The following is a 26,909-nucleotide window of genomic DNA, read 5'->3' as shown; positions in this document are numbered from 1 at the left end:
TTCCTTTTAATTTAATATTTATTTTCATTTTATATTCAGATGTCACATTTTCTACATTAAAATATAATCATGCTGACTCTCCCACATACATCCTCTGAGAAGAAAGTGAACTTTACACAACTTGAAAGATGGAATGCACGGAGAAGTTGCTATTGCACCCAACTAACAAAGAACACAGAGACCACACAGTGGACAAGGCGGAGTGCATAGAAGACAGCTCAGGGCTCACAGCAGGAAGGAGCAGGAGTTAAAAGTTTAGCTAAAGCTTTTAAATACTATCACTTGTGCCACAAGATTACCCTGAAGAGGCAGAGATGGGTCAGAAAGCAGGACCAAATAGGGCTTTCCAAAGGCTGCTCTGTAACAATTTAACAGGTCCGTACACAGGAGAGCTTTCTCCCACACCGTGTCCTCAGCTTCTGGCTAACACCTTAGAAAAGTACACCAGTTAGCATGTCCGAATGTAGCACGGGTGTAGGTTTTTCTTTTCTTTATTTTTGCTGTACCTCCAATTCTTTCCAAGCAACAATTATACTGATTATTTTAATTATGATTCCTCTGCTTGACAACCCAGTAAGGATCAAGACACGGCATCTCACTACTGTCCGATTGATGCCAGCTGTGCAAAAGCTGCAAGACTGTGTGCTACTCGGAGGGAGAGAGCACATGAACACACGGGAGTCCCAACTCCTTTTCTAGGAAAGAGCAGGTGGACAGTAAAAGCCATCTGCTTAGAACAGCAGCTCAGACCTAGAGGTACACCACCATCCAAGCACAAATGCTGAGAGAGCTCTGAGCTCTTCTAAGCAGAGGCGGCTTCTAGTCCTGATCCTGCCCGATTTGGAGATCAAAGCATTATAGCTCCAGATAGTGATACTCTCAAGAGGGGGGAGAAGGAAGGTCCGAGAGACTCAAATAATGAGGACATTATTAGGCAACTAACTATCCCACTATTTACAAATACACATGAGTAAGAAAACTTCGCCTCCATCCCTGCAGCTACTTTAAACAAAGCACTGAAGATCCCAGTTTTCTGAGCAGGGAATATGTCTGTTAGCAGTTTAAGACATTGCAACACTGGCACAATATGTCACCTATTCTTTGCTTTTAATTACAGGGTAACATGGTAAACTCCAACACAAAAGTGGGGATGGGCAAGTGCAAAAGGAATCAATAAACGGAACCAGTATTACTCAAGGGTATTGAGCCAATGATGAGATGGCAGCTAGTGCTTTGCAGAGTCCCGAGGATAGAACTCGCTCAGGGTGCTCTGAGGGATTCTCTTCAGCATTTCTTTGGGGAAAATTCGGAGCAGCTGCCAGCCAATGTCCAAAGTCTCAAAGACAGTGCGGTTTTCATAAGGACCTAATAAAAAATTGAGATTGGATGAATAAAGGCAAACTACTTCCAACTTACCAAGTTATTCAGGATGTATTCTGTTATATGACCACAATGGAAGCATGAAGTATAAAAAAAGAAGAAACACAGAGCAGTTAGGACTCCCCAGACTGCATGTGACTGAATGTGGAAATGAGGCCACAGACAATAAGCACAATTTTGAATCAGAGGAAAGAGAGAGGCCCATGGGCTAGAGACAGCAGGCAGGCAGTCGTGTGTGTGTGTGTGTGTGTGTGTGTGTGTGTGTGTGTGTGTGTGTTGGGGGGATGGAGGAGAGGAGGGACATGGGGGGGGGGGGGAAGAAGGAGGAGAGAAAGGGAGCTTTCTTGACAATTGGGTGGGGATCTAAATACTTTGGACAATGGAAACCAAACTTAGTGTTGTGTCCAGAGGAGTGAGAAAAAGTTTCCCAGGAACAGAGACTGAATTTGAGATACTTAGAAAGGCCTTCTGAGTACTTGAATAGGTCAGTGGTTTTCAAAGTTGTTATTTTATTAATAGCAGAAATCAACCTTATACAAATAAATCTCATTTCTTAACTAAGAAACCAGAGTGGCCGAAGTTCTGGATTCTTTTCTCTAGCAGAAGAATTTCATCTCTAACCTTTAAGGTATACATTAAAAAACTCATATATTTTGGGGATTTTAATGTCAATAAAAAACTGACATTTATCTCATAAATAGAAAAGTGTACAAATCCCAGTGCGTAGTTTTATGCATTATTCCAAAATGAACACATCTGTTCTAAGTGCCACTGAGGTCAGGAAGAGTATTAGCAGCGTTAGCAGGACTGGCAGGAGAAACCAAGCCAAGCAGCTTGAAACCCTACACTACATAGGCTATGAAATGAAAACCATTCTGGACTTTTTAGTAGAGGGACAATGAATAAAATTTATTCTGGCAATTGTATATAAGAGCTCGGGGAAACTGAAAAAGCTGGCATTTTGCGACCAGGGGTGATGAAACCAAAGGTGTGGACTAGGTTTTAAGACTCAAAGAGTGGTCAGAGATCAATAGCTTCAGCATCATCTAGGATAATGCCCAATTACTGAGCTTGAGTAACCAGGACAATAGTCATCCCGAGGTAGACAGAAACTGAAGAGGGAATTGCTAGGCAGGTGGTCAGTTGGGTAAAACCTTTGCTGAGCCTCAGGGATGGTGGCATAAACAAAGTGTCCCAGTTGAAGATGTGGGATTGGGGCTTCAGAAAGAGGGTAAGGATCATACATAGCAATTCAGTCAATGCATAGGAAACAAGCCAAAGCTTGAGGGGCGGGGAGGAGGAAGGGGAGAGGAGAGGGAAGCACAGGCAACTACGCCTCTGGGAACATAAACAATTAAGAAGCAGAAAGATATAAAAAAAAAAAAAAAAAAAAAAAAGATGATGAAAACAGATGGACCAGAAAAGTCCCAACGCTAGCGAAGATGGCTGCAGAGAGGGTAGGAGGAAGGAGGCTTGCAATAGAAAGCAGTGGTAAGGAAGAGAGAAAATAAGGGGGGAGCTAAATAACTGGATAATAGAGTTGAAGGCAGAGGGGAAGGAACCAGAGCACTAAGTACAAAGACACAACAGAGTTTAAAGACCCCCTTCTCTAATCAGAGGAAAATTATGTAGATACCAATGTAAAAATCTCAGACTGGGAAAGAGGTCTTCAAAACTACATATGAGGCCAGGACCGGTTTGGCTCAATGGATAGAGCATCGGCTTGGGGACTGAAGGGTCCCAGGTTCGATTCCGGTCAAGGGCATGTACCTTGGTTGCGGGCATATCCCCAGTAGGGGGTGTGCAAGAGGCAGCTGATCGATGACTCTCATCGATGTTTCTAACTCTCTCTCTCCCTTCCTCTCTGTATAAAATCAATAAAATATATTAAAAAAAAAAACTACATATGAAGCTGTTTATATTTGTAAGAAGTGTCATCTTACCCTGAGCAATGAAGTTCCTCTCAAACTTCTGCAGAAATTCCAAGTAAAGAAGATCATCTGAGGTAAGGGCTTCTTCTCCCACCACGGCTTTCATGGCTTGTACATCCTTACCAATAGCATAGCACGCATACTAAAGAGAGAAAAGATTGTATAAATGTTAATAATAATCTGTGCTATGTATGTGTATTTGCTTCAGGTGTCTTCATAAGAAAACACAGAAGGAATGTCACATTACTTACAAACACAATTCACATAAGTAAAACTCATGAAAGTATCAGAGGACTTTATTAGGTAGCAGTCTCACCTGGAATCTTCAGGCATGCAATAGACACTGCTACAAAAATACACTTCCTCAATGTGACAATGAGCTTACACTATATAGATTATTTGAAAATAAGAACTCATACCATGGAGTAATCCATCTTGAAGTTCTATTCAAGAAAAACATTTGTGCTATTAGGTATACCATTTCTACTATAAGGAAAGTTAAAGAATCCTTTCAGGAACACTCCATAATTATTATTAATGATTACTAATAAAAACTTAAAATGGCCTTTTGGCTTGGTTTTTTATTTAGAAGCTACTTTTCATAGCATAAAACAAATGTTTCAAGCATATGATTTTTAATCTTCGTTATCAGCATCCATCCTTATGAAAAAAAGATTGTTTGGTTCTAATGAATGTTTTTATATTATACTAGAGGCTCAGTGCATGAAAATTCATGCACTGGAGGAGAAGGGAGATCCCTCAGCCTGGCCTGCCCCCTCTCACAGTCCGGGAGCCCTCAGGGGTGGGAGACAACCCGGTGATCAGGCAAAGGCAATGCCCTCATCACACCTCTGCTGCTGCCACTGCCGGCAGTGCAGGCCTCCACCTGGCCCTGGGTGGCTGGGGAGCTGAGGGGACTGGGCAACACCATCTTGTGGCTGTGGGATGTGGCAGTCAATTAGCATATTCCCTCTTTATTGCCTGTGGGAACTGCCATCTTTGTGAGGGAGTGACAGTCAATTAGCATAGTCCCTCTTTATTAGATAGGCTTCATAGCCTATAATAAAATTCTATGTGGATGGGGAAAAGAAAAGTGATATGGGATAAAGATAAAAGGTATAAGATAGCAGAAAGAATAGATTAAGAAAGGCATTTACTTCTTTAAGCGCCATCATTAAGAAGATATACGTACCAGCTGGTTAGACACATCAGCATGATCCTTTCTGGTCATACCTTCTCCAATAGCAGACTTCATTAACCGTGACAATGAGGGCAGCACATTAATAGGTGGGTAAATCTTGGGTAGAATGAGAGGGGGAAAATTAGTACAAAATTCAAGCTGTACTGATAGTAAAGCATTATTAAATTATATAAAACTGCTGCAGTTGTTACGTAGGTGAGTTTTAACATGTTTTCCTGGTATGAAACTCTCTTTGGCATAATATTTCTTTTGAGAATCAAATGTAAAAACCTATACAACAGTACAAGATTATATTGAAAAACTGAATTGCCTACAGTATCAAATCTAAGTAGGCTTTTGAACTCTGACTCAAAATCACATACAAAATAATAATACTAACAATAATTCCACCTAAAAGTTGACCTAGTACAGAACCATCAAAAATTTGTTTTTGATTATTCAGCCATAAAAATAGAATGAAATCTTGTCTTTTGACAACACGAATTAATATTGAGGGGTAATTATGCTAAATGAAATAAGTTAAACAGAAAAAGGTAAGTACCATATGATCTGTGGCATCTAAAAACAAACAAACAAAAAAACCCCACAAGTGCATGGATATAGAGAACAGATTGGTGGTTGCCTGAGGTGGGGAGTGGGGGCGGGTGGACAAAATGGATGAAGGAGGTCAAAAGATACAAATCTCCAGTTATAAAATGAACAAGTCAGAGGGATGTAGGATGTAATGTACAGCATAGTGAAAATAATTAGTAAAACTGCACTGTAACCCTAGCCAGTTTGGCTCAGTGGCTAAAGTATCAGCCTGCAGACCAAAAGGTCCTGGGTTTGATTCCGGTCAAGGGAACATATCTCAATTGCAGGCTCCTCCCCGACCAAGGCCCTGGTTAGTGCACATGCAGGAGGCAACCAATCAATGTGTTTCTCTCACATTATTTCGATCTTTCCCTCTCTCTTCCACTCTATCTAAAAATATCCTCGGGTGAGGATTAAAAAAACACAAACAAAAAACCTGCACCGTATTATATTTGAAAGTAGCTAGGAGAGTAGATCTTCAAAATTCTCATCGGAAGAAAAATAATTTTTAACTATGGATGGTTACTGGACTTATTTTGGTGATCATTTTGCAATATGTACAAATATTGAATCATCATGTTGTACACTTGAAACTAATAAATTATACAAAAAAATGTTTTTGTAGTATTAATATGATTGGTAGATTATACCATTATGGAATAGAATACCCAAAAACATTCTTTAAGACAACTGATTCCATTGTAAGGCACAATAAAAAAAAGTGGAAATTAGTCACACCAGGATATTATCGTCAATCCTCATAATGTCATTGAAGGGTCTTTGACTTTAAGTAAAATGACATATAATGAAACTAGTTTTCCCATAGGCTGATTGATAGAAACAAGAGTTAAGTTCCTATGGCATCTCATCAACTTTAAAGCAAAATGGCAATGCACAAATGTTATTCGAGAATTTGTTGTACATAGAAGTGACAAGTTACAACCATGTCAAAATCAATTTAAGATATTTTCTAAATAAAAAAAAAATCCCAAGAGCAAAGTCCAAGTCACTAAAGAATAATTGAAGAGCAGATTTGTAAGTTTTACTGTGCCACCCAAATGTCAAATACCTGTCTGTTGTGTAGCTGTCTGTCCACATAGATCTGCCCCTCTGTGATATATCCAGTCAAATCAGGAATGGGGTGGGTGATATCTACCAGAAGAAGACATCTGATGTTAAAGTGTCATCTCATATAAACAAACACACAGCATGTCAATCTGCATTAGCTACAGCACTACCTAAAACTATGCTTGCTATCTATCTATCTATCTATCTATCTATCTATCTACACTAATAAATGAGAAACATACAAATTGACCATCACTACACTATGCCCACCAGACAATCAGAATATGTAAATTAACCCAACAAAGATGGCAGTTATTTTGCATACCCAGACTGAAGACAGCGAAGAGGAAGAGGGAGGGAAAGTGCAGGGTGGTAGTGGGAGGAAAGCCCACCTTGGTGTGCTTCGCTCCTTCTCTGCTTTGCTCAGGCCACAGGAAGCCCTATTCTTGCAGGAATCTTCCTGCCAACGGGCCTCTAGTGTGTAATGTATGTACGTGTGTGTGTGTGTGTGTGTGTGTGTATAAAATGTATAATATGCAAATTGACTGGACAGTGAATCGACCAGGGGGCTATGATGCACACTGGCCACCAGAGGGCAGACACCCAACGCAGGAGCTGCCACCAGACCGCAGGCCCTGATCGCCCAATGGGGGCCTGCCAATCAACCTTTTGGTCCCTCCCCAAGGGCAGCAGGCTCCGATTGCCCAATGGGGAACCAGGAACTGAAGGTGGGTGGTGGGGGACATGAAAGAAGCCGGGTCCCTGGTTGCCCACCAGAGGGCAACCAGCATCGGGCGGAGATGGCTGCCAGCAGCCAGGGAAAATCAGCCCTGATCGCAGGCCAGGCCTAGGGACCGTACCCATGCACAAATTTTGTACGTTTGACCTCTAGTATAAAATAATTATCTGCGATAATTGGTAAGTTCTGTCTGTATGCTGTACCATGATAGCCACTAGCCAATTGCAGCTACCGAGCATTAAAAAAATGTGGCTAATATAACTGAAAAACCTTATGGTTTTTCAAATTTATCTAACTTCAAACTTTAGAATTTAAATAGCCAAATGTGGCTAGAGGTTACTATAATGGACAGTTTAATTTATTTGGTTGCATCATAGTTAATTATGTGTTGGCACATGAGGTAAATTAGCTACATTTATAAAAAGTACAATTTCTCCTACTTATGTGATCTCTCCCCAAAATATATATTTAAAAAATTCCACTTGAACACAAAGTTCCCTTGCCGAGATTGCCAATGGGATGTATACTGAGAGATTATTCCTAGCTTATAAGCTATTTCAACATGGGAAATATAGAGATGCTAGACAAGTAAAGCGACATGATGCAGGCAGCCCCAAAAAGGTCATACAAGTCAAGACATTTCTAAGTCTGCTAAATTACATAGAGTAATTTATAGCTTCTTTCTTGGAACAAATAACTTCCATGGCAGAAGCAGTGTGGTGTGCCAGTCAGTGAATTGTGAATTCAGACTGCCTGGGTTCTAAGGCTACTCTGACAGAGCACTTCACCTCCCTGTGCCTCAGATTAGAGAATCTATCTCAAAGTTGCTATGAGAATCAAATTAGTCAACATTTATAAAGCACTTAGAACAGTCCTCGATATAGTGAGTTACCACTGTTTCTGAATATCTTCCAAAAGTGCCTTTTAAAAACAGAGAAAGGGACTGAAAGGAGAAAAGTCTTTGCCCCAGGAGCCACGCTGAGCACCCACTAGACAGGCACTGCACTGTGTGCTTTCTCACAGAATAAAGGAAACTAAGTTTTAATCAGCCTCTGGTGGTGATTACCTGTCTCTAAAGTCTCATGGCATTTATTATTTGTGCTTTTAACACTTAGGCCACCTTAAATTATTTGTGCACACACATAAGAAAATATCTAATTAGACTTAACAACTTACATTAGGTAAAGACCACAGTGATTTTTTAAATTACTTATGTCTAGACCAGTGTCCTACAAATAGCAGGCACTCAATAGTAGCCAGTAAATAAAAATTTAAAATTCTAATTATAAAGAACATTATTACTTTTTCTTCCACAAAAGGATAATGATAATTATGAGCAGTTTTCAAATGAAAAATTTTATTTAGGTACAAATTACTAGTTGATGCAAACCCTTGGAGGATAAACACTCAAAAAGGTAAATCGTCTTCTCTTAGCATCATAGCCTTTACAAGAATTAGGCCTGCTATAATCCAAAAACCAAAAACTTACCATCATTAGGCATGGTGAGAATAGGGATTTGAGTAATCGAGCCATTTCTACCTTCCACTCGACCAGCACGTTCATATATTGTGGCTAAATCCGTGTACATGTAACCTGGGAACCCTCGTCGACCAGGAACCTCTTCCCTGGCTGCTGAAACCTGACGTAAGCCAAGGAGGAGAGTATCACACAACATGGGATATGGAAAGCAAAGCTTTGTTTGCTTGAACATGCCAACTTAGAAAGTTGGAATATTATCTTTTTCATTTTAAATAGTCTCTACGAGATCATTTAGAAAAATCTAGTAACACAATTTCAAGTATTCTGCTGCAAAAATGCTGACAATTGGGACCAGACTTTTTCCCCCTGCTAAAATCATGTTGCCAAACCTCCAAATAGCTTACTACAAGGAAATAGCTTGCAATTTTATAAACCAAAGGAAGTTAATTTTAAAACTAAGAGAACTGATTAGTTAGTTCACAAGGATCTTGCCATTTATATATGTAAGCTAAACCTGAAAAGGTCAAAAGGGAAGGAAATCTATACCGGGGTCATTTGATGTACTTTACATTGATTATTTAATCCTCACAACCACCTGTTGAGGAAGGTAATGTTGTTAATGTCAATTTGTAGTTAGAACCAAAGGTCAGATAAGTAATTGCCCAAAATCACAGAGCCAGCAGTCCATTCACTGCACAAAATAAGATTAGTAACAAATGGTCTTTCTCTTAGAGTCATGCATACTGGAATATAGGTATACCTATTAATCTATAATCACTAAAAACTCAAAACACTAAGGCCAAGTTTAAGTGCTTCCTTCAAAAGAGTGTGCTATAGCAGCGCCACTCAAAGTATAGTCTGCAGACCAGCTCTTATAAATGTGCAATGAGAAAATAAGGTAAGCATTTAGAAAACTTCAATGGCAATTTAAAAGAATAATTTTATGTCTGTTGAATCTAATAAAATTAATCTAGGCTTATAAATTATGTATCTTTTAATTTCACTTTTCTAATACCGTATTTTCCGGCGTATAAGACGACTTTTGAAACGAAAAAAAGTCAACCGAAAATCGGGGGCAAAAGACCAAAATTGCACAAAAATTACCTGCAGATCTTGATGGTAAATAAGTCTTTTCTTTGAAGTGGGGGGTAGTCTTATACAGCGAATATAGGCCTAAACCTGAGTTTTAACTAAAATTAGGGGGTCGTCTTATATGCCAGAAAATATGAGTAGTTCATTTTAGAAAAGGTATTAGTCTACGATTGTATGGAGAGAGGGGAGTCCTCCATTAAAAAAACTTGGTAGCAGAGTGAGATTTGGTGATGGATCTCAGACAATTTTAAGAAACGTTTTACATGCTTAAAAGTGTACCTTACTCAACATTTCAGTATCTTGCATTAGAACAAACACCCTAAACTTCTGGTGATAACACAAGAATCTTAATATTGTCCTAATTAAACACCAAGTTTTCTGAAGGCAAAGGTTCCGAGAACAGTGCTGCCAGAACATGGACTTTATCTATTCAAGTAGTAACATCATTAAGAATAAAATTCTGGAAAAGGTTAAAAATTAACAGTCTGGACAGAGACAGAATTCCTGGGAGAGTAACTGAAAAAAGAGCTTGCATCATTTATCATTTACTCTCTCTTAGGATCAAGTCTTAATTCATGGAGACAGTGACAGAATGATAAATAGGCTAATAATTTAAATGTTATCTAATAATTTTAACTAAAGTGACATATAAGTTTTAAAAAATGAAAGAGAAATGAAAACTTGCAAAGGAACAAGATAACCCTGGAAATGAAGCCATTTTAATTTAAAAAAAAAGTTACCTCTCGAAGTGCTTCAGCGTAAGAACTCATGTCTGTTAGGATAACCAATACATGTTTCTCACACTGATAGGCCAGAAATTCAGCTGTGGTTAGAGCCAAGCGAGGAGTGATAATTCGTTCAATACTGAAATGGAACATTAAGTCCTATGTCACTCAAACAAAAAGGCTAAAAACAAAAGAAAATGAGATTCTGGAAATAATAGTACAATCTCCCTCTAAATAAATTGAGATGGTAAATCAATTATTACTTTAAAATTTAAGTAAAGCAGCTACTTTATATATTTACATAATAATTTCTTACTTCTACAAAGTTAAATTGGTTAGTTTATAATTTCTCAGAACTATATAGTTCTCAAAACAGAGAGAGAGAGAGAGGGAGAGAGAGGGAGGGAAGAAGGGAGAAATAGGGTCCAGATTCCTCAGTTAAAAGGAAAAGATCATTCACTGAGTACAAATTGTGTACTAGGTAATTTATACATATTATCTCATTTAATATACACAATAACCCTGAGAAACAACTATTATTTGTCACATTTTCTGGAAGAGGAAACTGAGCTTCAGAGCCTACATGATCTGCCCAAAGCCAAATAATTACCAAGAAGCACAACTGGAATTTAGATATAGTTATCTCCTTCTTAAGCCCATGTTGCTTTCATAACATTTTTCCTCCCTAGTCTTAGGTAGCATTTTGGACCTGAAGCCTGGATGAACAGAAAGAAATAGCTATATTTACTTACGTAGGGTCATTAGCCAAGTTTAAAAAGAGGCAGACGTTGTCCATGGAGCCATTTTCTTCAAAGTCAGATTTGAAGAACCGGGCAGTTTCCATGTTTACCTAAATAGCAATGACTTCATCAGTGCCGGGAGAAGAAACATTCTCAATACTATGTATTTCTGATGAAGGCTAAGATATAGATCTCACTGTTCCTTCCTTTAAAGTTGTCAAGTACTCACACACATTTTTCACAAAAGCCAACAGAGTAAACAGCCTACTTTGGGCACAAAGAGAATTATTCTTACATTTCATAGTCAAATGCCAAATTTTAATCCTTAATTTGCCCAAAATGCTAACTTGCAACTTCTTTACCAAGAGATAAATTCAATGATACATGTGTAATTTCCTACACTATTCTAATAACATAAGCAATTAATTTTATATTTCATACTAAACCAGCAAATATTTATACTTACACCCATAGCAGCAAATACAATTGCAAAATTTTCCTCACTGTAGTCCACTACGTCTTTGGATTTCTTTACCAAACCAGCCTGGCGACAGATTTGAGCTGCAATCTGATGAGGAGAATAAAAGCACTGAGTTGAAATCTAAAACAACATTTCTACAACAAAGTAACTTTCATCCTAATCTTTTTGAAATTTTAATTATAAATGAAATTGGAATGTTTTAAAGCAGCAGTTGCCAACCTTTCAGACCTCATGGACCACTGGTTGGTGATCGCTATTTTAAAGGACTTTATCCAATAAAATTATTTTGCAATTTGCATGCAAAAATTCCTAAGAGTAAGTAAAAAGAGAGCTATCATCCTATCTAATAAAAGAGAAACACCCAAACTGACCATACCTCCACCACACCCACCAGCCAATCAGGAACAAGTATGCAAATTAACCAAAAAAATAAGGTGAGCTGGAGCAAGCAGAAGGCAATGGAGAAAGCCAAGCTTCCCAACCCACCTTGGCCTCCACTCAAGGCTATAAGGTTTTAATTATAAGATGGCAGTGGCCGCGGAGCTGGAAAGAGCAGGAGGGTTAGGTTGCCCCGGGCAATGGAGGAAGCCAAGCTTCCCTGGCCTCTGCTCAAGGCTACAAAGTTTCAATTATAGAAGATAAATAGATTGAAGAGAATGCAGGCTGGGCTGAGGGACACACAACCTTGTGCACTGGGCATCTAGTCCTATATATAAAAGGCTAATATGCAAATTGTCCCCTCAATCGGGAGTTGACCAGCCCCCCCCAATCAGCTTCCCCCCATCCCCCAATCAGGGCAGGCCGGTTAGACTCCACTTGTATAGGAATTTGTGCACTGGACCTGTAATTGGATTATATAAACAGTAACACTGGGGATTAACACGTTAAGTGCCCAGCCTGTTTTGTCTTCCGGACAGATATAGTGTCAGTCATCAGTGACTGACTAGGTGCTTAAGTCCTTTGGTTTCTCACTAATATCAAGCATTTAGGAATTCTTGCTTGTTAAATTTCATACCAAACAGACCCCAATTCTCACCTCGTTGTGTGGTAAGCCAGCAGCAGAGAATATAGGAATTTTCTGCCCCCTAGCAATACTGTTCATGCCATCTATGGCCGAGATGCCAGTCTGAATCATCTCTTCTGGGTAGATTCGACACTGAGGATTGATTGGCTGGCCTAATGAATTTCCAAAAATTAGGGGGGGAAATTTTAATATGTCTGTACAAGAAGACTAAAACATATAAAGCATTTCTTTCTACTCTTAAAATATTAGTTATTTTCTGAAATCTGAAACTATTTAGATAATTTTTTCCATTAGTCTTGATTAGACTCATGAAATATTGATAGTGGAACTCAAGTTCCTAAAGTGAAGTAGAGGTATAGCAAATAAGAGAGCAATGCTCAATGCCATGGCTTTATTATTTACATTCTTAATATAATATTAAGATATTTATATAAAACTTCAAGATTATCTCTAGTAAAAAATAAATTTATTAAATAATAAGTAATTAATTATGGAGTAAGTTGGTTAACTTAAAGTATTACAAAAAATCACTCTCTGGCAAAGATATAAGCTAGACAGATAAAGGCCATTTTCCACACACAGAATCCCATTTACTGTCCTTACCCATGATGTCAAGGAAGTCTTCAGCCAGCACAACAGGACCTCTGTCGATCGGTTTTCCTGACCCATTAAATACCCGACCTGTAAAACAATAAGACAGTACAAGTAAACAATGTTATAAATATTCATCGTTTTTTAAAAGATTTTATGTAAATGTGCTGAAAAGGAAACAGATCTCTGCTCAGAATGAATAATATCAACTTACCAAGCATATCCTCAGACACTGGTGTTCGGAGAATATCCCCAGTAAACTCACAGGATGTTTTCCTGGCATCTATACCTGAAGTCCCTTCAAATACCTACCAAAAAAAGAGGGTAAAAGAAATTTAAATTTTGTCAGCCCTTATAAACTCAAATACATAAATGTACACTATTCTTAGTATCACAAACACAACCTCTTGACAAAAGTTGTTCATGAAGGACATCCAATCCTACAAACAACCTAAGAATTTTTTTTATATTTTTAAATAACGGTTTAATTAAAAAAAAAAAAAAGAATAAAAAAATGCATCAGAGACCTTAGGTGGCTCCACAAACCCTAAAAACTTTACTATCTGACCTTTTACCAAAATTTTGCTGACCCTTGCTCTAGATTACTTTGTAGGGGAACATGTTATTTGAGAAAAATGCATTTACTGTAAGCAGTAATATTAAAAACTAGGAATTACAGGAGACAATATAAAGAATCAGATTCTGTTTTGGTTTCATTCCATAAGCTTGAATTCTGCTTTTCTTCTCTCTCCTTCTATGTGGTCATCTGCTTCATTTTATCCATTAAAAAAAAAAAAAAAAAAAAAAAAAAAAAAAAAAAAGCCATTTTACCAGTGAAGCTATTGGGCTAGAATCTAGAATATAAGTTGCTGACATCTGATAAGAAAACATGCAAAAATATTTTTTTCCTCCACAGACATACTTACTCAATGACTAAAAAAAACATGCAGTGTTCCTTACATTTTTGTAATGAGGAAAAAGTTCAACTGGCCAGTTATTAAAATTATGCTTACCTGAACCACTGCTTTGGAACCACTAACTTCTAGAACTTGCCCACTTCTCTTCGTGCCATCTGGTAATGTCAAATGAACAATCTCAGCATATCTGGGAAACTAAGTAGAAAAAAATAAAATAAAAGGATCGATAACTAACTACAGGGTTAGAAGTTAAAGTTAGATTTAGGAGTAGGGTTAAAAACTCCAAAATACTCCATGTGCTCTATCTCCATCATAGCATGTATCCACATGCAATCCCACCACCTCCCTGACACACAAAGAGAGTTGATGACATCCTCAAGTAGTTTAAGTCCTTAAAATGCCAATCACTAGTATACACATTGGCAAACCAGCATAAAGTACAGAGAGAAGGGTCTTAAATTTGTGAAAATACAGCAATTAAAATGTTTTCTTCTGTGTATATTTTTAAATTTTGATACTATAGAAAGAACTTACAAATAACCAAGTTCCCCCTACTCAGAAGTGATGTTTGTTGTGTGTATGTGTGTGTAATCTCCTGCATGCACTGGAGGCAGGGGGATAAAATGCAATTAAATAATAATCCTATTTAATCAAAGTGTAATATGCAAATTGACTCTTAAGGCAGAACAACTGGGAACAAACAGTGGCTATGCCATGCACTGACTACCAGAGAGCAGGCATTCAACGCAGGAGCTTCCCCCTGGTGGTCAGTTCGCTTCCATAAGGGAAGCACTGCTCAGCCAGAAGCCAGCCCATGGCTGGTCAGTGCAGTGACGGTGGCAGGAGCCCCTCCCACCTCTGCAGCAATGTTAAGCTGTTAGTCGGACATTCCCTAACATCTCCCGGACTGCCAAAGGGATGTCTGCCTGCCAGCTTAGGCCCAATGCCCTGGGGAGCAAGCCTAAGTCAGCAGGTAGACATCCCCCGAGGGGTCCTAGACTGAAAGAGGGCACAGGCCAGGCTGAGGGACCTTCTCTGCCCCACCCACCAGTGCACTGGGCCTCTGGCGGCTATTATAATATGGTAACATTAACGTTCCCTCCTCAATCTAATTCTCCTAACCAGATATGTACCGTATTTTTCGGACCATAAGACGCTCCGGACCATAAGACGCACCAGTTTTTAGAGAAGGGAAATGAAGAAAAAAAGATTCTGAAACAAATAGTGTCCTAAAATATTTTATGTGCATTAAAACCCAACATCACAGTCATAAACACATGTAATCAACCCTGTAAAGTAAACAGCAGCATTTAGAACCATTTTAGAGCCAGGCAAGCACACAGAGACCACACAGAGCCGGGCAAGTAAAAAAACTTTTTTTAAAAAAGTATATGTGTAGGCTATATTTGGACTATAAGACGCAGGGACTTTTCCCCCCCACTTCTGGGGGGGAAAAAGTGCGTCTTATGGTCCGAAAAATACCGTATTTCTTTTATCTGTTCTTACTATTTTAAATGCATGTTTCTAAAAATGTAGTGTGGTTTCATTTAAATAAATGACAACATACTAAATATATCACCTTCTACCTTTTTTTCATTTGACATTGTGTTTTGGGTCTGTCATGGTAATACTGACCTTATTTTGTCAACATATTCTATTGAAAGATATACCACTATTTTTGTGAAGAAAAACATCTGCCAATTAAACTATGATAGACCATTGATTGTAACTTGATTTTGGAAAGGCTAATGTGAATATATGGTGAACTCAGAATTGATGTTAAACCAGATGTAGTGAAAATAAAATAAAATGACACAAAAAGAAGGACCTATGTAATATTATACTTTCAACAATAAAGATTTTTTAAAATATATATATTTTATTGATTTTTTACAGAGAGGAAAGGAGAGGAATAAAGAGTTAGAAACACTGATGAGAGAGAAACATCAATCAACTGCCTCTTGCACACCCCCTACTGGGGATGTGCCCGCAACCAAGGATGTGCCTTGACCGGAATCGAACCCAGGACTGTTCAGTCCGCAGGCCGACGCTCTATCCACTGAGCCAAACCAGTCAGGGCAACAATAAAGATTTTTTTAAAATCAAATGACACCATGTTTTATTCAGTTGCTCCACCAATGGAGTTCAAAGATGAACATTCTCCCATGTGCTCTTCATGTAAGTGTGCCTGACTTCCCCTAAGGCAGTGGTCGGCAAACTCATTAGTCAACAGAACCAAATATCAACAGTACAACGACTGAAATTTCTTTTAAGAGCAACATTTTTTAATCTTAAAACTTCTAATGCCATTTCTTCAAAATAGACTTGCCCAGGCTGTGGAATTTTGTGGAAGAGCCACACTCAAGGGGTCAAAGAGCCACGTGGCTTGCAAGCCACAGTTTGCCGACCACAGCCCTAATGTATTTAATTACTTAGTGGTGGGCTACACAGGCTGAGCCCATTTTCTGCCAAATTACTCTGCAAAGAACTATATTAATTTACAATCTCCCTAGTAGTATACAAAAGTATATTTTCCCTACATCTCTGCTAGCTTACATAATTACTATTAAACCTTAACTTTTGCCATTTAGCTAAGTAAAAAATAGCATCTTTTCAAATTGCATTTTCCTGATTCTACTAATATTGAGCATCTTTTCATGTTTACTGACAATTCAGACTTTATTTCTGATGACTGGCTTATTACTATCTTTTCCTCACTTTTCAACTGGATCTGCTTTTCTTATTTATTTTTACGAGTTTATAGATTCTGGACACTAACTTTTTTGCAAATATAAGTTCCAAGACAGTCTCTTATTTTTTAATTTTGTTTATGGTATCTTATCATATAAAGTTTTAAAACTTTTTATGGAATAAAATAATTTGTGTTCCTTTATAATGTGTACTGTTGAGAAGTCATTAAAATGACTTCTTCTGTACTGTCTTCTAAAATATGTTTTTTGCCGAAACTGGTTTGGCTCAGTGGGTAGAGCGTCAGCTTGCGGACTGAAAGGTCCCAGGTTCGATTTCAGTCAGAGGCATGTACCTTAGTTGCGGGCACATCCCAGGGGATGTGCAAGAGGCAGCTGATTGATGATTCTCTCTCATCGATGTTTCTAACTCTCTATCCCTCTCTCTTCCTCTCTGTAAAATATCAATAAAATATGTATTTTTAAAAATAATAAAATAAAATAGGTTTTTCATGTTCAGGCCTTTAATCCATCTGGATTTACTTTTGCTATGTAATTTTACCTTTCTCATTTTTATTCTTTTGCATATAAGAAGCCAAATTCCTAAGAATATTTACTGAGTAGCACAAAATGTCTCCCACTGGCCTGTAATGTAGGCTTTGCTATTTATTAAGTCCAATTTTCTTGTGTGAGACAACTTCTTAATTTTGCTCCACTGATATACTTGCGTACTTCTGCACCGAATTTCTATTCTTGATTACTCTATCTCTAACTGATTTTGTTACCTGGGGAAAATCAACATCTTTGCTATCCTATCACTCATGAACATGGAATCTACTCTTAAGGTTTTCTTTTATGTCTTTCAACAGTTTTATAATTTCCTATAAAACATATCTATGAGGTTAGCAGCAACGAAAATTTTTTTTTTTTAATTTTGCAGACAAAAGACCCTCAGGGACAAACAGAATCCACATTAGACCCAGTACTAGAATCCTGTCTTCTTACTGACATTCAGACCCAAGGAATGGCTTAAAAACCATACCATAAAACTTAAAGTATTCTCAAACAGGACTTAATGCCATGTTTTAAGCTTCATAAATGGTTAAACAATGTTGGTGGTACATTACCTTAACATGGTCCAAGATCACTAGTGGACCATTGACTCCGGATACTGTCTTGTATGCTGGAAAGAAAAACAGAAGAGCCCACTTTAGTCAAATAGAACAACAGCCTAAATTATCTCTCTGGGATTACAGGAAAACCTCTCTCCACTTTACCATACCTATTACAATATGGAACAAACAGTTACAAATTTTTTTTTAATTTAAAATTAAATATGCCTGTCTGTACAACTTTTCATGACCTACCCACATCCAACCAAAAACATTTTGAATCCTTACTATAAATCACAATATTTTAAGAACCCAGGACACAAAAACAAAAAGGCACAGAGGAACAATTTCCCTCAGGAGTTCAGTTTTATATGGAGAAGGGGGGAGTTAAGAACCCTAACAGATGTGCAGAGGGGTTGTGGAAGCCCAGGAAAAACCTAGCTGTCATTCTCACCTTGAAGAGAAAAGGAAGACTTTGTAGAGGAGGTGGCACTTACCAAAGTAGACAAGGAAGAGGAGGGGAATACTTAAGTGACAAAACTCACAACGGAAACCGAGATAATGTAGTGTTGAAGTAAAAAGCTATCATTAAATGCTGTCTTAGAAACTATGGGAAAATTGCTTTATTAAGGAGTGAGTGGGCAATGGAATGAAAGACCAGGGGGTCAAATAAGGAAAGTATCCTAAAAAAAAGTCAAATGTTACTGTCAATTTAGAGGCTTATATTTTCCACTGGAAATTATGCCCAGTCTGTAAGGTAGCTAATCCCAGGGCAGCAATCCTTCAACCATATCACACCTCACACAACCTGCCAAGTGTAATTGGAATTAGGTGTAAAACAGAACACTTCAGAGAGAGTAAGTCTTATATCAGAATCAACTAAATTTATAGTCAGAACAGCTGAAAACAAATAAAATTAATGAAGACTTAGTACAAGGCCTAAAATAATTTCTAAGGAGCTGTCAACCAACTGGAAACTTTTCACTTGCTTGATTTCTTATGGAGTCTCGCAGAGATTTCTGGTACAGATGTAGTCTCCCAAGAACGAGGAAACCATGTAATAACCAGTCAGTTCACCCAAGAGGCTCCAGAACTCAAAAACACAAAGCCAGTACCCTGGTAGAAGCATGGCAAGCAAGCAGGCCCCGTGGCTTTCATACTCACAGGACAATTAAATCCTGACACCAAATATTTGCTTGAGTACATCTGTAATTATAATTATCTCACCAGGACTCCAAAATGACTTTTTTTTTTTTTTTTAAACTGTAGACAAAAGGCAAGTCACAAATTTAAAAAGTTAAGTTACTTGAGTGGATGATAATGTAAAAGAATAAATGATAATGTAAAAGAATAAATCATTCCTCAAAAATTATTAGAAGGACCCCAAGTGTCATATTTTCTACTTTTATAAAAATCCACTCCATCATTTTAAAATAATCTAATACTCTTAAAAATAATTCCTAACCCTGAAAAATTACCCATTATTTTCATTTTAAGAGTCCAAACATTCTATCAGTGACTTCTAAAATTGCTATGCGGGAAAGCAAAGTGAGCTACTTTAGAAACAGGTTATCTTAGAACCCAGTTTTAAAAAATACAGAAACAGATACCTTTTCAAAATTTTTACCTAAATATTTGGGGATAAAAGGAGTGGACTGGTTAGGAGGCATGATCTAGTTTTGAGATTTATAGACAAATGTAAGCAAAAAAACCCTTCAGATTCTGAAAGTCTCTACATTTTGAACAAGACTTGCATCTCCTTTGAACTTTTAACCTCTACAAGAATGTTTCAGAATCTCATGTTTAAATTTAAGCTCATTCAAAATTATGAAGTTTTGCCAGTCACGAGCAAAAGCATGACCAAAAAAAAAAAAAGCAAAGAAACTCTAGTCATTGCTTTTCCTGGAAACAGTGAACAAAGCTGACTTCTACACAAGACAAGGTTTCTACTTCATCAAGAATCTCTAAATCTGCAACAAATTTAATTTAATTTTTCAATTATAGTTTACATCAATATTATTAATAGTTTCAGGTGTACAGTACAGAATCATGTATTTTGCAAAGTGTACCCCCCATATTTCCAGTACCCATCATACAATAGCTATTACAATATTATGATTGACTATATATCCTCTGCTGTACTTTACATACTATGTAGCCTTTTAAAAAGCCAGTAACCATTTGAATTCATTAACACCAACACTAATAACTACTTATAAGAAATTCTTATTTAATCTCCATTATAGGGCTGTGAGTTAACTATTATTCCAAGTTTTAGAAGAGAAAAATGACTCTCAGAAATTAAATAACTTGCACAAGCATCTGAACTTATATGGTCTGACTCCAGAGTCATTTCTTCTTTAACTCTGACCTGCAGTTCAAATTAAAACTGAACTGCTTTTTTTTTTTTTTTTTTTTTTGGTCTGGTAGACTCATAATTATTTGCAAGACTTTATGTAGCTATAGCACTCAAAATAATTTCATGAAATCTGCATCTTTAGCTATTAAAAAGTAAGTTATTTTTACTAAACGCACTGCCCAATGATTCCCTTTGTGTTCATATTTTGTCATTACTGGAAAACAATCTGTCTTCAATGGAGGGTAGCCACTGGAGAGTTTAAGCAGAGGAAAGAATCTAATGGAGACACTTCAGCCGTTTTCCCTCACTGGAAAACATGAAAAACAAGAGACTACTTCAGATACAGATCAGAGGTTAAGCAACATGCTTGGTTTAAATTGAACTAACATAACAAAGTAAACTAGTAAGTGTTATAACCCAAACTAAGTAAAAAACATTACCAAACAAAAACATGGAAAGTACATCAGACTTTTACAGAGCTGCTTTATTTTATTTTTTTAAAATATATTTTATTGATATTTCATGGAGAGGACGAAGAGAGAGATAGAGAGCCAGAAATGTCGACGAGAGAGAAACATCGACCAGCTGCCTCTTGCACACCACCCACCGGGGATGTGCCCACAACCAATGTACATTCCCTTGACCGGAATCGAACCTGGGACCTTTCAGTCCGCAGACTGATGCTCCACCACTGAGCCAAACCAGCCTCGGCTACAGAGCTTCTTTAGAAAAGTTACCTTATTTCAGCTCCCCAAAACGCTGGGAGGTAGGCAAGGTTGGAACACCCATTCTACACTTAAACAAAGGCTCTGAGAAATGTGTTAGTAAGTGGGAAAGCTGGGATTAGGACTGGTTTTTTGTTTTGTATGTTGTTTTCCTAATTCTAAAGTTGGTACCCTATGACCCTATAAGATTTCTGAACTCAGTCTGTAGTATAATTAAAAAATATGGAGATGACACAGTTTTCAATCACTTGGACTACAAATAAATATTAGGAGATAATTTATATACAAATTATAGCTCTTTCCTATAATATTCAAACTATTTAAAAAAAAAAAAAAGCAGAGAAAATGCTATCAAGCATTTTATCTCTCAAAATATTTCTAGCTTTTCTCACCATTATCATTAACAGTCCAAAGCAGAGATAACAGTTTAGAGTAGGGCTGCCAAAGACACTACCTGCTCGTCAAAAAAGTAAAAACCCATTTACAGATTACATGGACATTTCTATTTACCAAAATAATGGCCATTCTTCTCCTGAAAATGTCCAAATGAACAAGAATTTGGGTCTGCAGGGGTTGATCAGAACTCCTGACAACACAGCAGATATATGTTTACATTATACTAGAGGCCTGATGCAGGAATTCCTGCACCAGTGGGGTCCGGCTAGCTCGCCCTGACTGGGGCCCATCAGACCAGGTTTGAGGGGGTAGCGGGGAGTGCTTGGCCTGCCAGCCCTGCCCCCTGGTCAAACTCCCAGTTGAACTCCTGGTTGAGGGGAAAATTTGCTATTAGCCTTTTATTATTGTATATAGGAGGATACCAAACACATTTTACAACCAACAAGTCACATCTCTGATTTGAAACTATCAAGCAGGCAATATATATTCATGGGTAACATTTAAAACCAAAGTCTACAAAAAAGCAGGTTTTGTCAAATGACATCCTCTTTCTCCTGCAGGATATGAGATTATTCAGCACTAACACCACTTAATGATTGTGAAACTTGTAAAGAGAAAATCCACAGCCATTGCACAAGAGCCCTAGTCCTTCAGCCTCCACCTTATTACCAAATCAAAAACCCAGAGCAATCATCTTCCATTGTGCAAGGGTATATACCCACACCCTGAGCAGTGGGCAATGAGGGAGCGGTTCTAGAAAAAGCAGGCCAACGATTCCTTTATTTGACCTGCCCGGGGCTAGCTCTGCTGTGTGATGTAAGAAACAAGGTAAGTTATCCTAGCTAGGGTCTCAAGAACAGTAAAATGTTTCACTTCCAAAAGCTCGCTCTGTGTTATTGAACCTTGCTCAAAATTTAAAAGAAAATCAGGTTACCTTTCCCTGACTTTAGAAATTCAACTAAAGTGCTCAAGACTATATCAATCCTGCACATCTTGTTTTCCATTTCTTGTTAACAGCCCCATAATCCTGAAATTGTTTTAAAACAGGACCCAATTTGCACAGTGTAATTGCTAATATTTACTCCACTCCTTCCTTTAAAAAGCACATTAAATTACTATACCGTATCACCGAACATGGTATCATCATTCATTAGAAAAAAATAATCAATATTCACAAGCAATTAAAACTATAAACTAGAATCAAGAAGGTGGTAATGCAGGAAAAAAGGTATTTTGCAAATGTGATTAGCTGTTACCCTAAGTATGATATCATTTATGCTTTTTAGAATAAACCAGACACAGAGGGAAATTCAACTCAACCAAGTACATATCCCAATTCCGTACTCTACCTAATTCCATCCAGGTTAAGAATCTATCTATCAAACCATTAGAACAAGAGGTTTAAATGCAAGTTATACAACAAAGTACAAGACAGGGTAAGTACTTCTATGTATCAAGCACTGTGCTAGGCACTGAGGATACAAAAAGGATTCCTGACCTCTAAATCTAAAGGTTGAGTTTGAAGAATTACGTTGCAACACTTCTGTCAGGAGAACTCTCACCTGCAGTTCTCCGGGCACTGGCTGGGCATTCAGAACAGAGATAGCTGCTCCTCTCCTCTTCAGGGCTCACAACCTTCATCATAAACTCTCTAAACAACATTATTTCAGTTGATACTCTCTGAATTGATACTAAATGAATATTATATGTAAACTGACTATTGCTCCCTTATAATTTTTTTTCCTACAAGCATCATTAATGCCTCTCTCTTCTACCCAAAGCAAAACACACAAATGCAATTCCTAAGGGAATTTGTAATTGTTAGTTATAAACTTATGGTTAAAGTCCACATTAGAACGCAACACCTGTCAATTTCCTGAAACATTTATATCAGCTCCTATTACCCCCCCTCACCCCCCCAATAAGCATTCAGCTCATTCCAGTGTAAAAAGCACCCCTCAGGCAAACCAAAGAATCCAGGGTTTTCCTTGCTCACACTGCAGTGCTGTCACATGACCCAGTGACAGATCAGGATGGGATTAGTCAGGCGGGAGAAAAACCCTCCATCTGCAATTCTTCTCAACCAAGGAGCCACCCACAAACAGGAACTCTGGCAATTAACCAGTGCAAATATGGTCCTGCCACCTGGGGAAACATCAGGTGCTTTCCCAACTTTTGAGTCTATTTCCAGGGCTCATCCCCAGTTCCTAAGAAAGCCGTGAAGAGGTCTGAGGCTACACGACTGTACTGCCTATTAATCAAGAGCCATTTCTGGTTCATTAAGGCCTTTTTACACACAGCAACGCTTACACATGCCTATGCATTACGCGTTATATAATATGAGCAAAAGATGTTTGGTTTTCCCCAAGGCCGCCTTTCACCAAACCAAGTTGGCTTAACTGGCCTGTAGCTGCAAAGGCACAAATAAAAAGGCCTTGCTAGAATGAAGAAACGTGGGATTTTAGTTTCCTGCTCTGCCCATAATTAGGTGTCTGAAGCCTGGCAAGCCCTGTCCCTCCAGGAACCTTCGGTTTCTCTGCTGTAAAATGAGAGGGTTAGACTAGATAAGCGGCAGGGTACTTTTCAGCTCTCGCGTTCTGTGATAGGGAGGTGTCCTGCGGCCGAACAGCCTCCCCCCGTCCCCCCCTCTACCGAGCATCTCCCTCCGGCCACGGACCGACCTCCATCCCTGAGAGGCCGGACCGACCACGTCAGCGGCGGCACCGCATCTTCGCCCCGAGGTCCCCGCCACGGAGCGCAGATGGGCAGGGGCGTTCCCTCGACCCCTACATGTCCAAAGCGAAGGTCAAGCGATGATTGAGATGGAGGGACCTGGAGCGGCCTTCCCACAGAGACACAAGAGGCAAGTGCCTAGACGGCCCCGGCACCGGGGGCGCCGGGGAGGGCGGAGCGGCCGCCAGGAGCCCACCAACCCCGGGAGGAAGTCCCCGCAGGAGCGCTTTCCCGCACGGAAATGTGCAGTACACTCAGGTCTTTTTCTAAAGAGAGGCGTGCGGGCGAGAGGAGAGGGGGTCGCGAGAAGGAAAGATAAATCCTCCCCCCGCCCGCCCCAGGCGCTGGCTAAGCAGGTGAGTAGGAAGGAGCAAGGGGCTGGGCTAAGGAGCGAAGGCAGGATCCATCTTGCTGATACTCACTGAGGCGAGGCTGGGACAGGTAGTTCCGATTCGCTGCCATCGCCTGCTCCCAAGAGCCCGCCCCCGCCCCGGCCCCACTGGTGGGCATGGGCATCTCGGGCGCGGCCCCGTTCACGATCCCCCGCATCACTCGCAGCGCCATCTTGTCTCCTCCGTCCCGACTGGCCCCGCAGCGGGGCCGCGCAGGCGCAGATATAGCGACGGCGGCCCGCGCCCCCGGCCCCGCCCATGCGCGCTGCGGCGCCGCGGCCTGGCCCCGCCCCCCTCGCCGGCGCGCGGCCGGCGGCCTCGTGACTCGGGATCCGCGTGGGCGGGACTGAGCCTGCGCGCCGGCCGGAGGGAGCTGACCAGGGTGCTGGGGGGAGGGTGCCCAGCCGGGGAGAGGGAAGCAGAAGCGAAAGAGGGACCCAGGGAGAAAGGCAAGCTCTCAGGGAGAAATGAGGAAAAAGGACCCATATAAAGGGGTGGGGGAGGGGGAGGGGAGGCAAGAAAAGGTCAAATAACGTCCATTTTATTTTTATTTTTTATTTTTTAATATATACTTTATTGATTTTTTTTTTTTTTTTTTGAGTAGAAGAGAGAGGGGTAGAGTTAGAAACATCTAGAAACATCGATGAGAGAGAAACATCAATCAGCTGCCTCTTGCACACCCCCTACTGGGGATGTGCCCACAAACAAGGTACATGCCCTTGATGGGAATCGAACCTGGGACCCTTCAGTCCTCAGGCCGATGCTCTATCCAGAGCCAAGCTGGTTTTGGCAAACGTCTATTTTATAATGGCATTTCATGATGTTGAATGAAGAAACCTCAAGTTCTAACAACACCTGGAAACGTTAAACACTATTAAAATAAAATAAGGTGCTATGTGCCATCATATTGTTTACTTTACTATCTTCCTGTTCAATTCATTCACTCATCTATCACTCAAAAAACATGTTCTAGGGTGATGGTAGCAGTGTGATAAAAACAAAACAAAACAAAACAAAACAAAAAGCAACAAAGTGGGATGAATTTGGAAACTAAGAGACAGAACTAACAGAAGAGAAACCAGCTGGCTGTGGAAGGGGACAGCCCAGGATTGGAGCCTGAGTGACTGAATAGATTGTAGGGGAGAAGGAAGGGAGGAACTTTGCTGGTGGTGAAGCAGGAAAAAAGCTAATTATTTGGCGACCAGTTTAGTTGTTTCCCGTGGAATATTCAGAATGAGATTTCTATTGGACTATAAAGGTAAAGATTCCAGGAGAAGATACCTGGGCTGAGCTGAGATCAACATCTGTGACTTACCATCATGCTGGGACATATAAATAAAAGAGATAAAACAGTGTGTTGTGGGAAGATGCTAATGATTAACTTTTAAGGAACCTCTGAGACTAGGGGATGCACAAAAAAAGTTTATTTTAGGGGCATCTCATTTCTATGATCTTTGGTATAAATGCCCACAACCCTTTTGAACAACACCACTGAAGCATATTAAGAAACTTAGTCCTTAATTTTGAGTGAGACCGAACATCATTTCAGTATCTATAACAATAATCTGTAACAATAAAAGGGCAATATGCTAATTAGACTTCCGGATGTCCTTCCTGACGAAGCTGGGCTGGAGGGAAGCCAACCCAGGTCCCGGGTGCCCGCCAGCAACTGGAAGAGGGAAGCAGCCTAGGTCCCAGAGGGAAGCTGGTGCCAGCAGCCATGCAAGGAAGGCCTACCTTGCATGAATTTCATGCATCGGGCCTCTAGTATCTTATAATTAAAAGGCAAAACAATACTAAATACCACTTTGTTCTATTTCATGAGACTGACTCAAGAGATTAAGGAAGGGACATGAAAGGGGTTCCCACAATATTGTATACCAACAATACTTAAATTTAAAAAATAAAGAAAATGAAAACCTAAATGATAGACTTTTCACCTATATAATTACCAAAAAAAATCACAGAAAAGCAGGGAGAGTAGAACCTACAGGAGTGGGAGCAGGGAGGGAATATTTTGAAGGAGGATCTCAGGACAAGGCACTGGCAAATGTTTTAAGAAAGAGAATTGTGCACAGCAGTATGGCTCAGTGGACTGAGCACAGTCCCATGGACACCAAGAGGCTCCATCTCCAATAGGAGGCATGCAGGAGACAGTTAATTAATGTTTCCCTCTCACCAGCATTACTTCCTCTCTCTCCCTTCCTCTTTCTAGAAATCAATAAAAACATTTAAAAAAAAAAAGAGAGAGATTAAGAAAACAAGAATTTCCCATTTTATTGTTAAAAGTATAATTGGTATAATTGGAAGAGCAATTTGGTGGTGTCAGACTCAAATATTTTATTGTTAGAAACTTAACCTATCCTTAGGGAAATTATATATATTATGAGTATAATGACAAATATTTCTACTTTTAATTTAATAACCTATTGTTTCAATCCTTTAATATATGTTCTATTGATATTTTTCAAGTAAAATGTATGATACCTTTTAAAAATTTCTTTATTGATTAAGGTATCACAAATTTGTCCTCATCCCCCCATTCCCATCCCAAACCTCTCCC

General features: G+C 39.2%; 1 protein-coding gene across 3 annotated transcripts; it reads right to left on the bottom strand.

Annotated features, from left to right (window-relative positions):
- On the bottom strand, nt 1-24,562 carry ATP6V1B2 (ATPase H+ transporting V1 subunit B2). Of its 3 annotated transcripts, none has more exons than XM_036450500.2 (14): nt 24,377-24,562; nt 17,757-17,812; nt 14,039-14,137; nt 13,240-13,333; nt 13,038-13,115; nt 12,447-12,586; nt 11,396-11,497; nt 10,942-11,039; nt 10,205-10,328; nt 8,382-8,532; nt 6,155-6,237; nt 4,504-4,608; nt 3,324-3,453; nt 1-1,365 (listed from the first exon to the last, which is right to left on the bottom strand). In XM_036450500.2, the coding sequence occupies exons 1-14, from the start codon at nt 24,516-24,518 to the stop codon at nt 1,226-1,228; spliced, it is 1,542 nt and encodes a 513-aa protein (XP_036306393.1). In that variant the 5' UTR covers nt 24,519-24,562; the 3' UTR covers nt 1-1,225. The 3 variants fall into 3 exon arrangements, with proteins under 3 accessions (XP_036306393.1, XP_036306394.1, XP_045441837.1); XM_045585881.1 differs by lacking the exon at nt 1-1,365 and adding an exon at nt 1,893-3,068 and having other exon boundaries at nt 3,294-3,453; XM_036450501.2 differs by lacking the exons at nt 10,205-10,328; nt 10,942-11,039.
- Between the last annotated feature and the right edge of the window lie 2,347 nt (nt 24,563-26,909).

This window comes from Pipistrellus kuhlii, unplaced genomic scaffold (assembly GCF_014108245.1).
Source record: "Pipistrellus kuhlii isolate mPipKuh1 unplaced genomic scaffold, mPipKuh1.p scaffold_m20_p_21, whole genome shotgun sequence".
NCBI classification, from domain to species: Eukaryota; Metazoa; Chordata; class Mammalia; order Chiroptera; family Vespertilionidae; genus Pipistrellus; species Pipistrellus kuhlii.
This window is presented reverse-complemented; position numbering and strand designations above follow the sequence as displayed.

Coding starts and splice junctions, on each gene's coding strand:
- ATP6V1B2 (XM_036450500.2), bottom strand. CDS start 24,518: ATGGCGCTGCGAGTGATGCGGGGGATCGTGAACGGGGCCGCGCCCGAG. Junction 11,040..11,395: donor TTGTATTTGCTGCTATGGGT/GTAAGTATAAAT, acceptor ATTGCTATTTAG/GTAAACATGGAAACTGCCCG. Junction 3,454..4,503: donor CTGATGTGTCTAACCAGCTG/GTACGTATATCT, acceptor TTCTCTCTTTAG/TATGCGTGCTATGCTATTGG.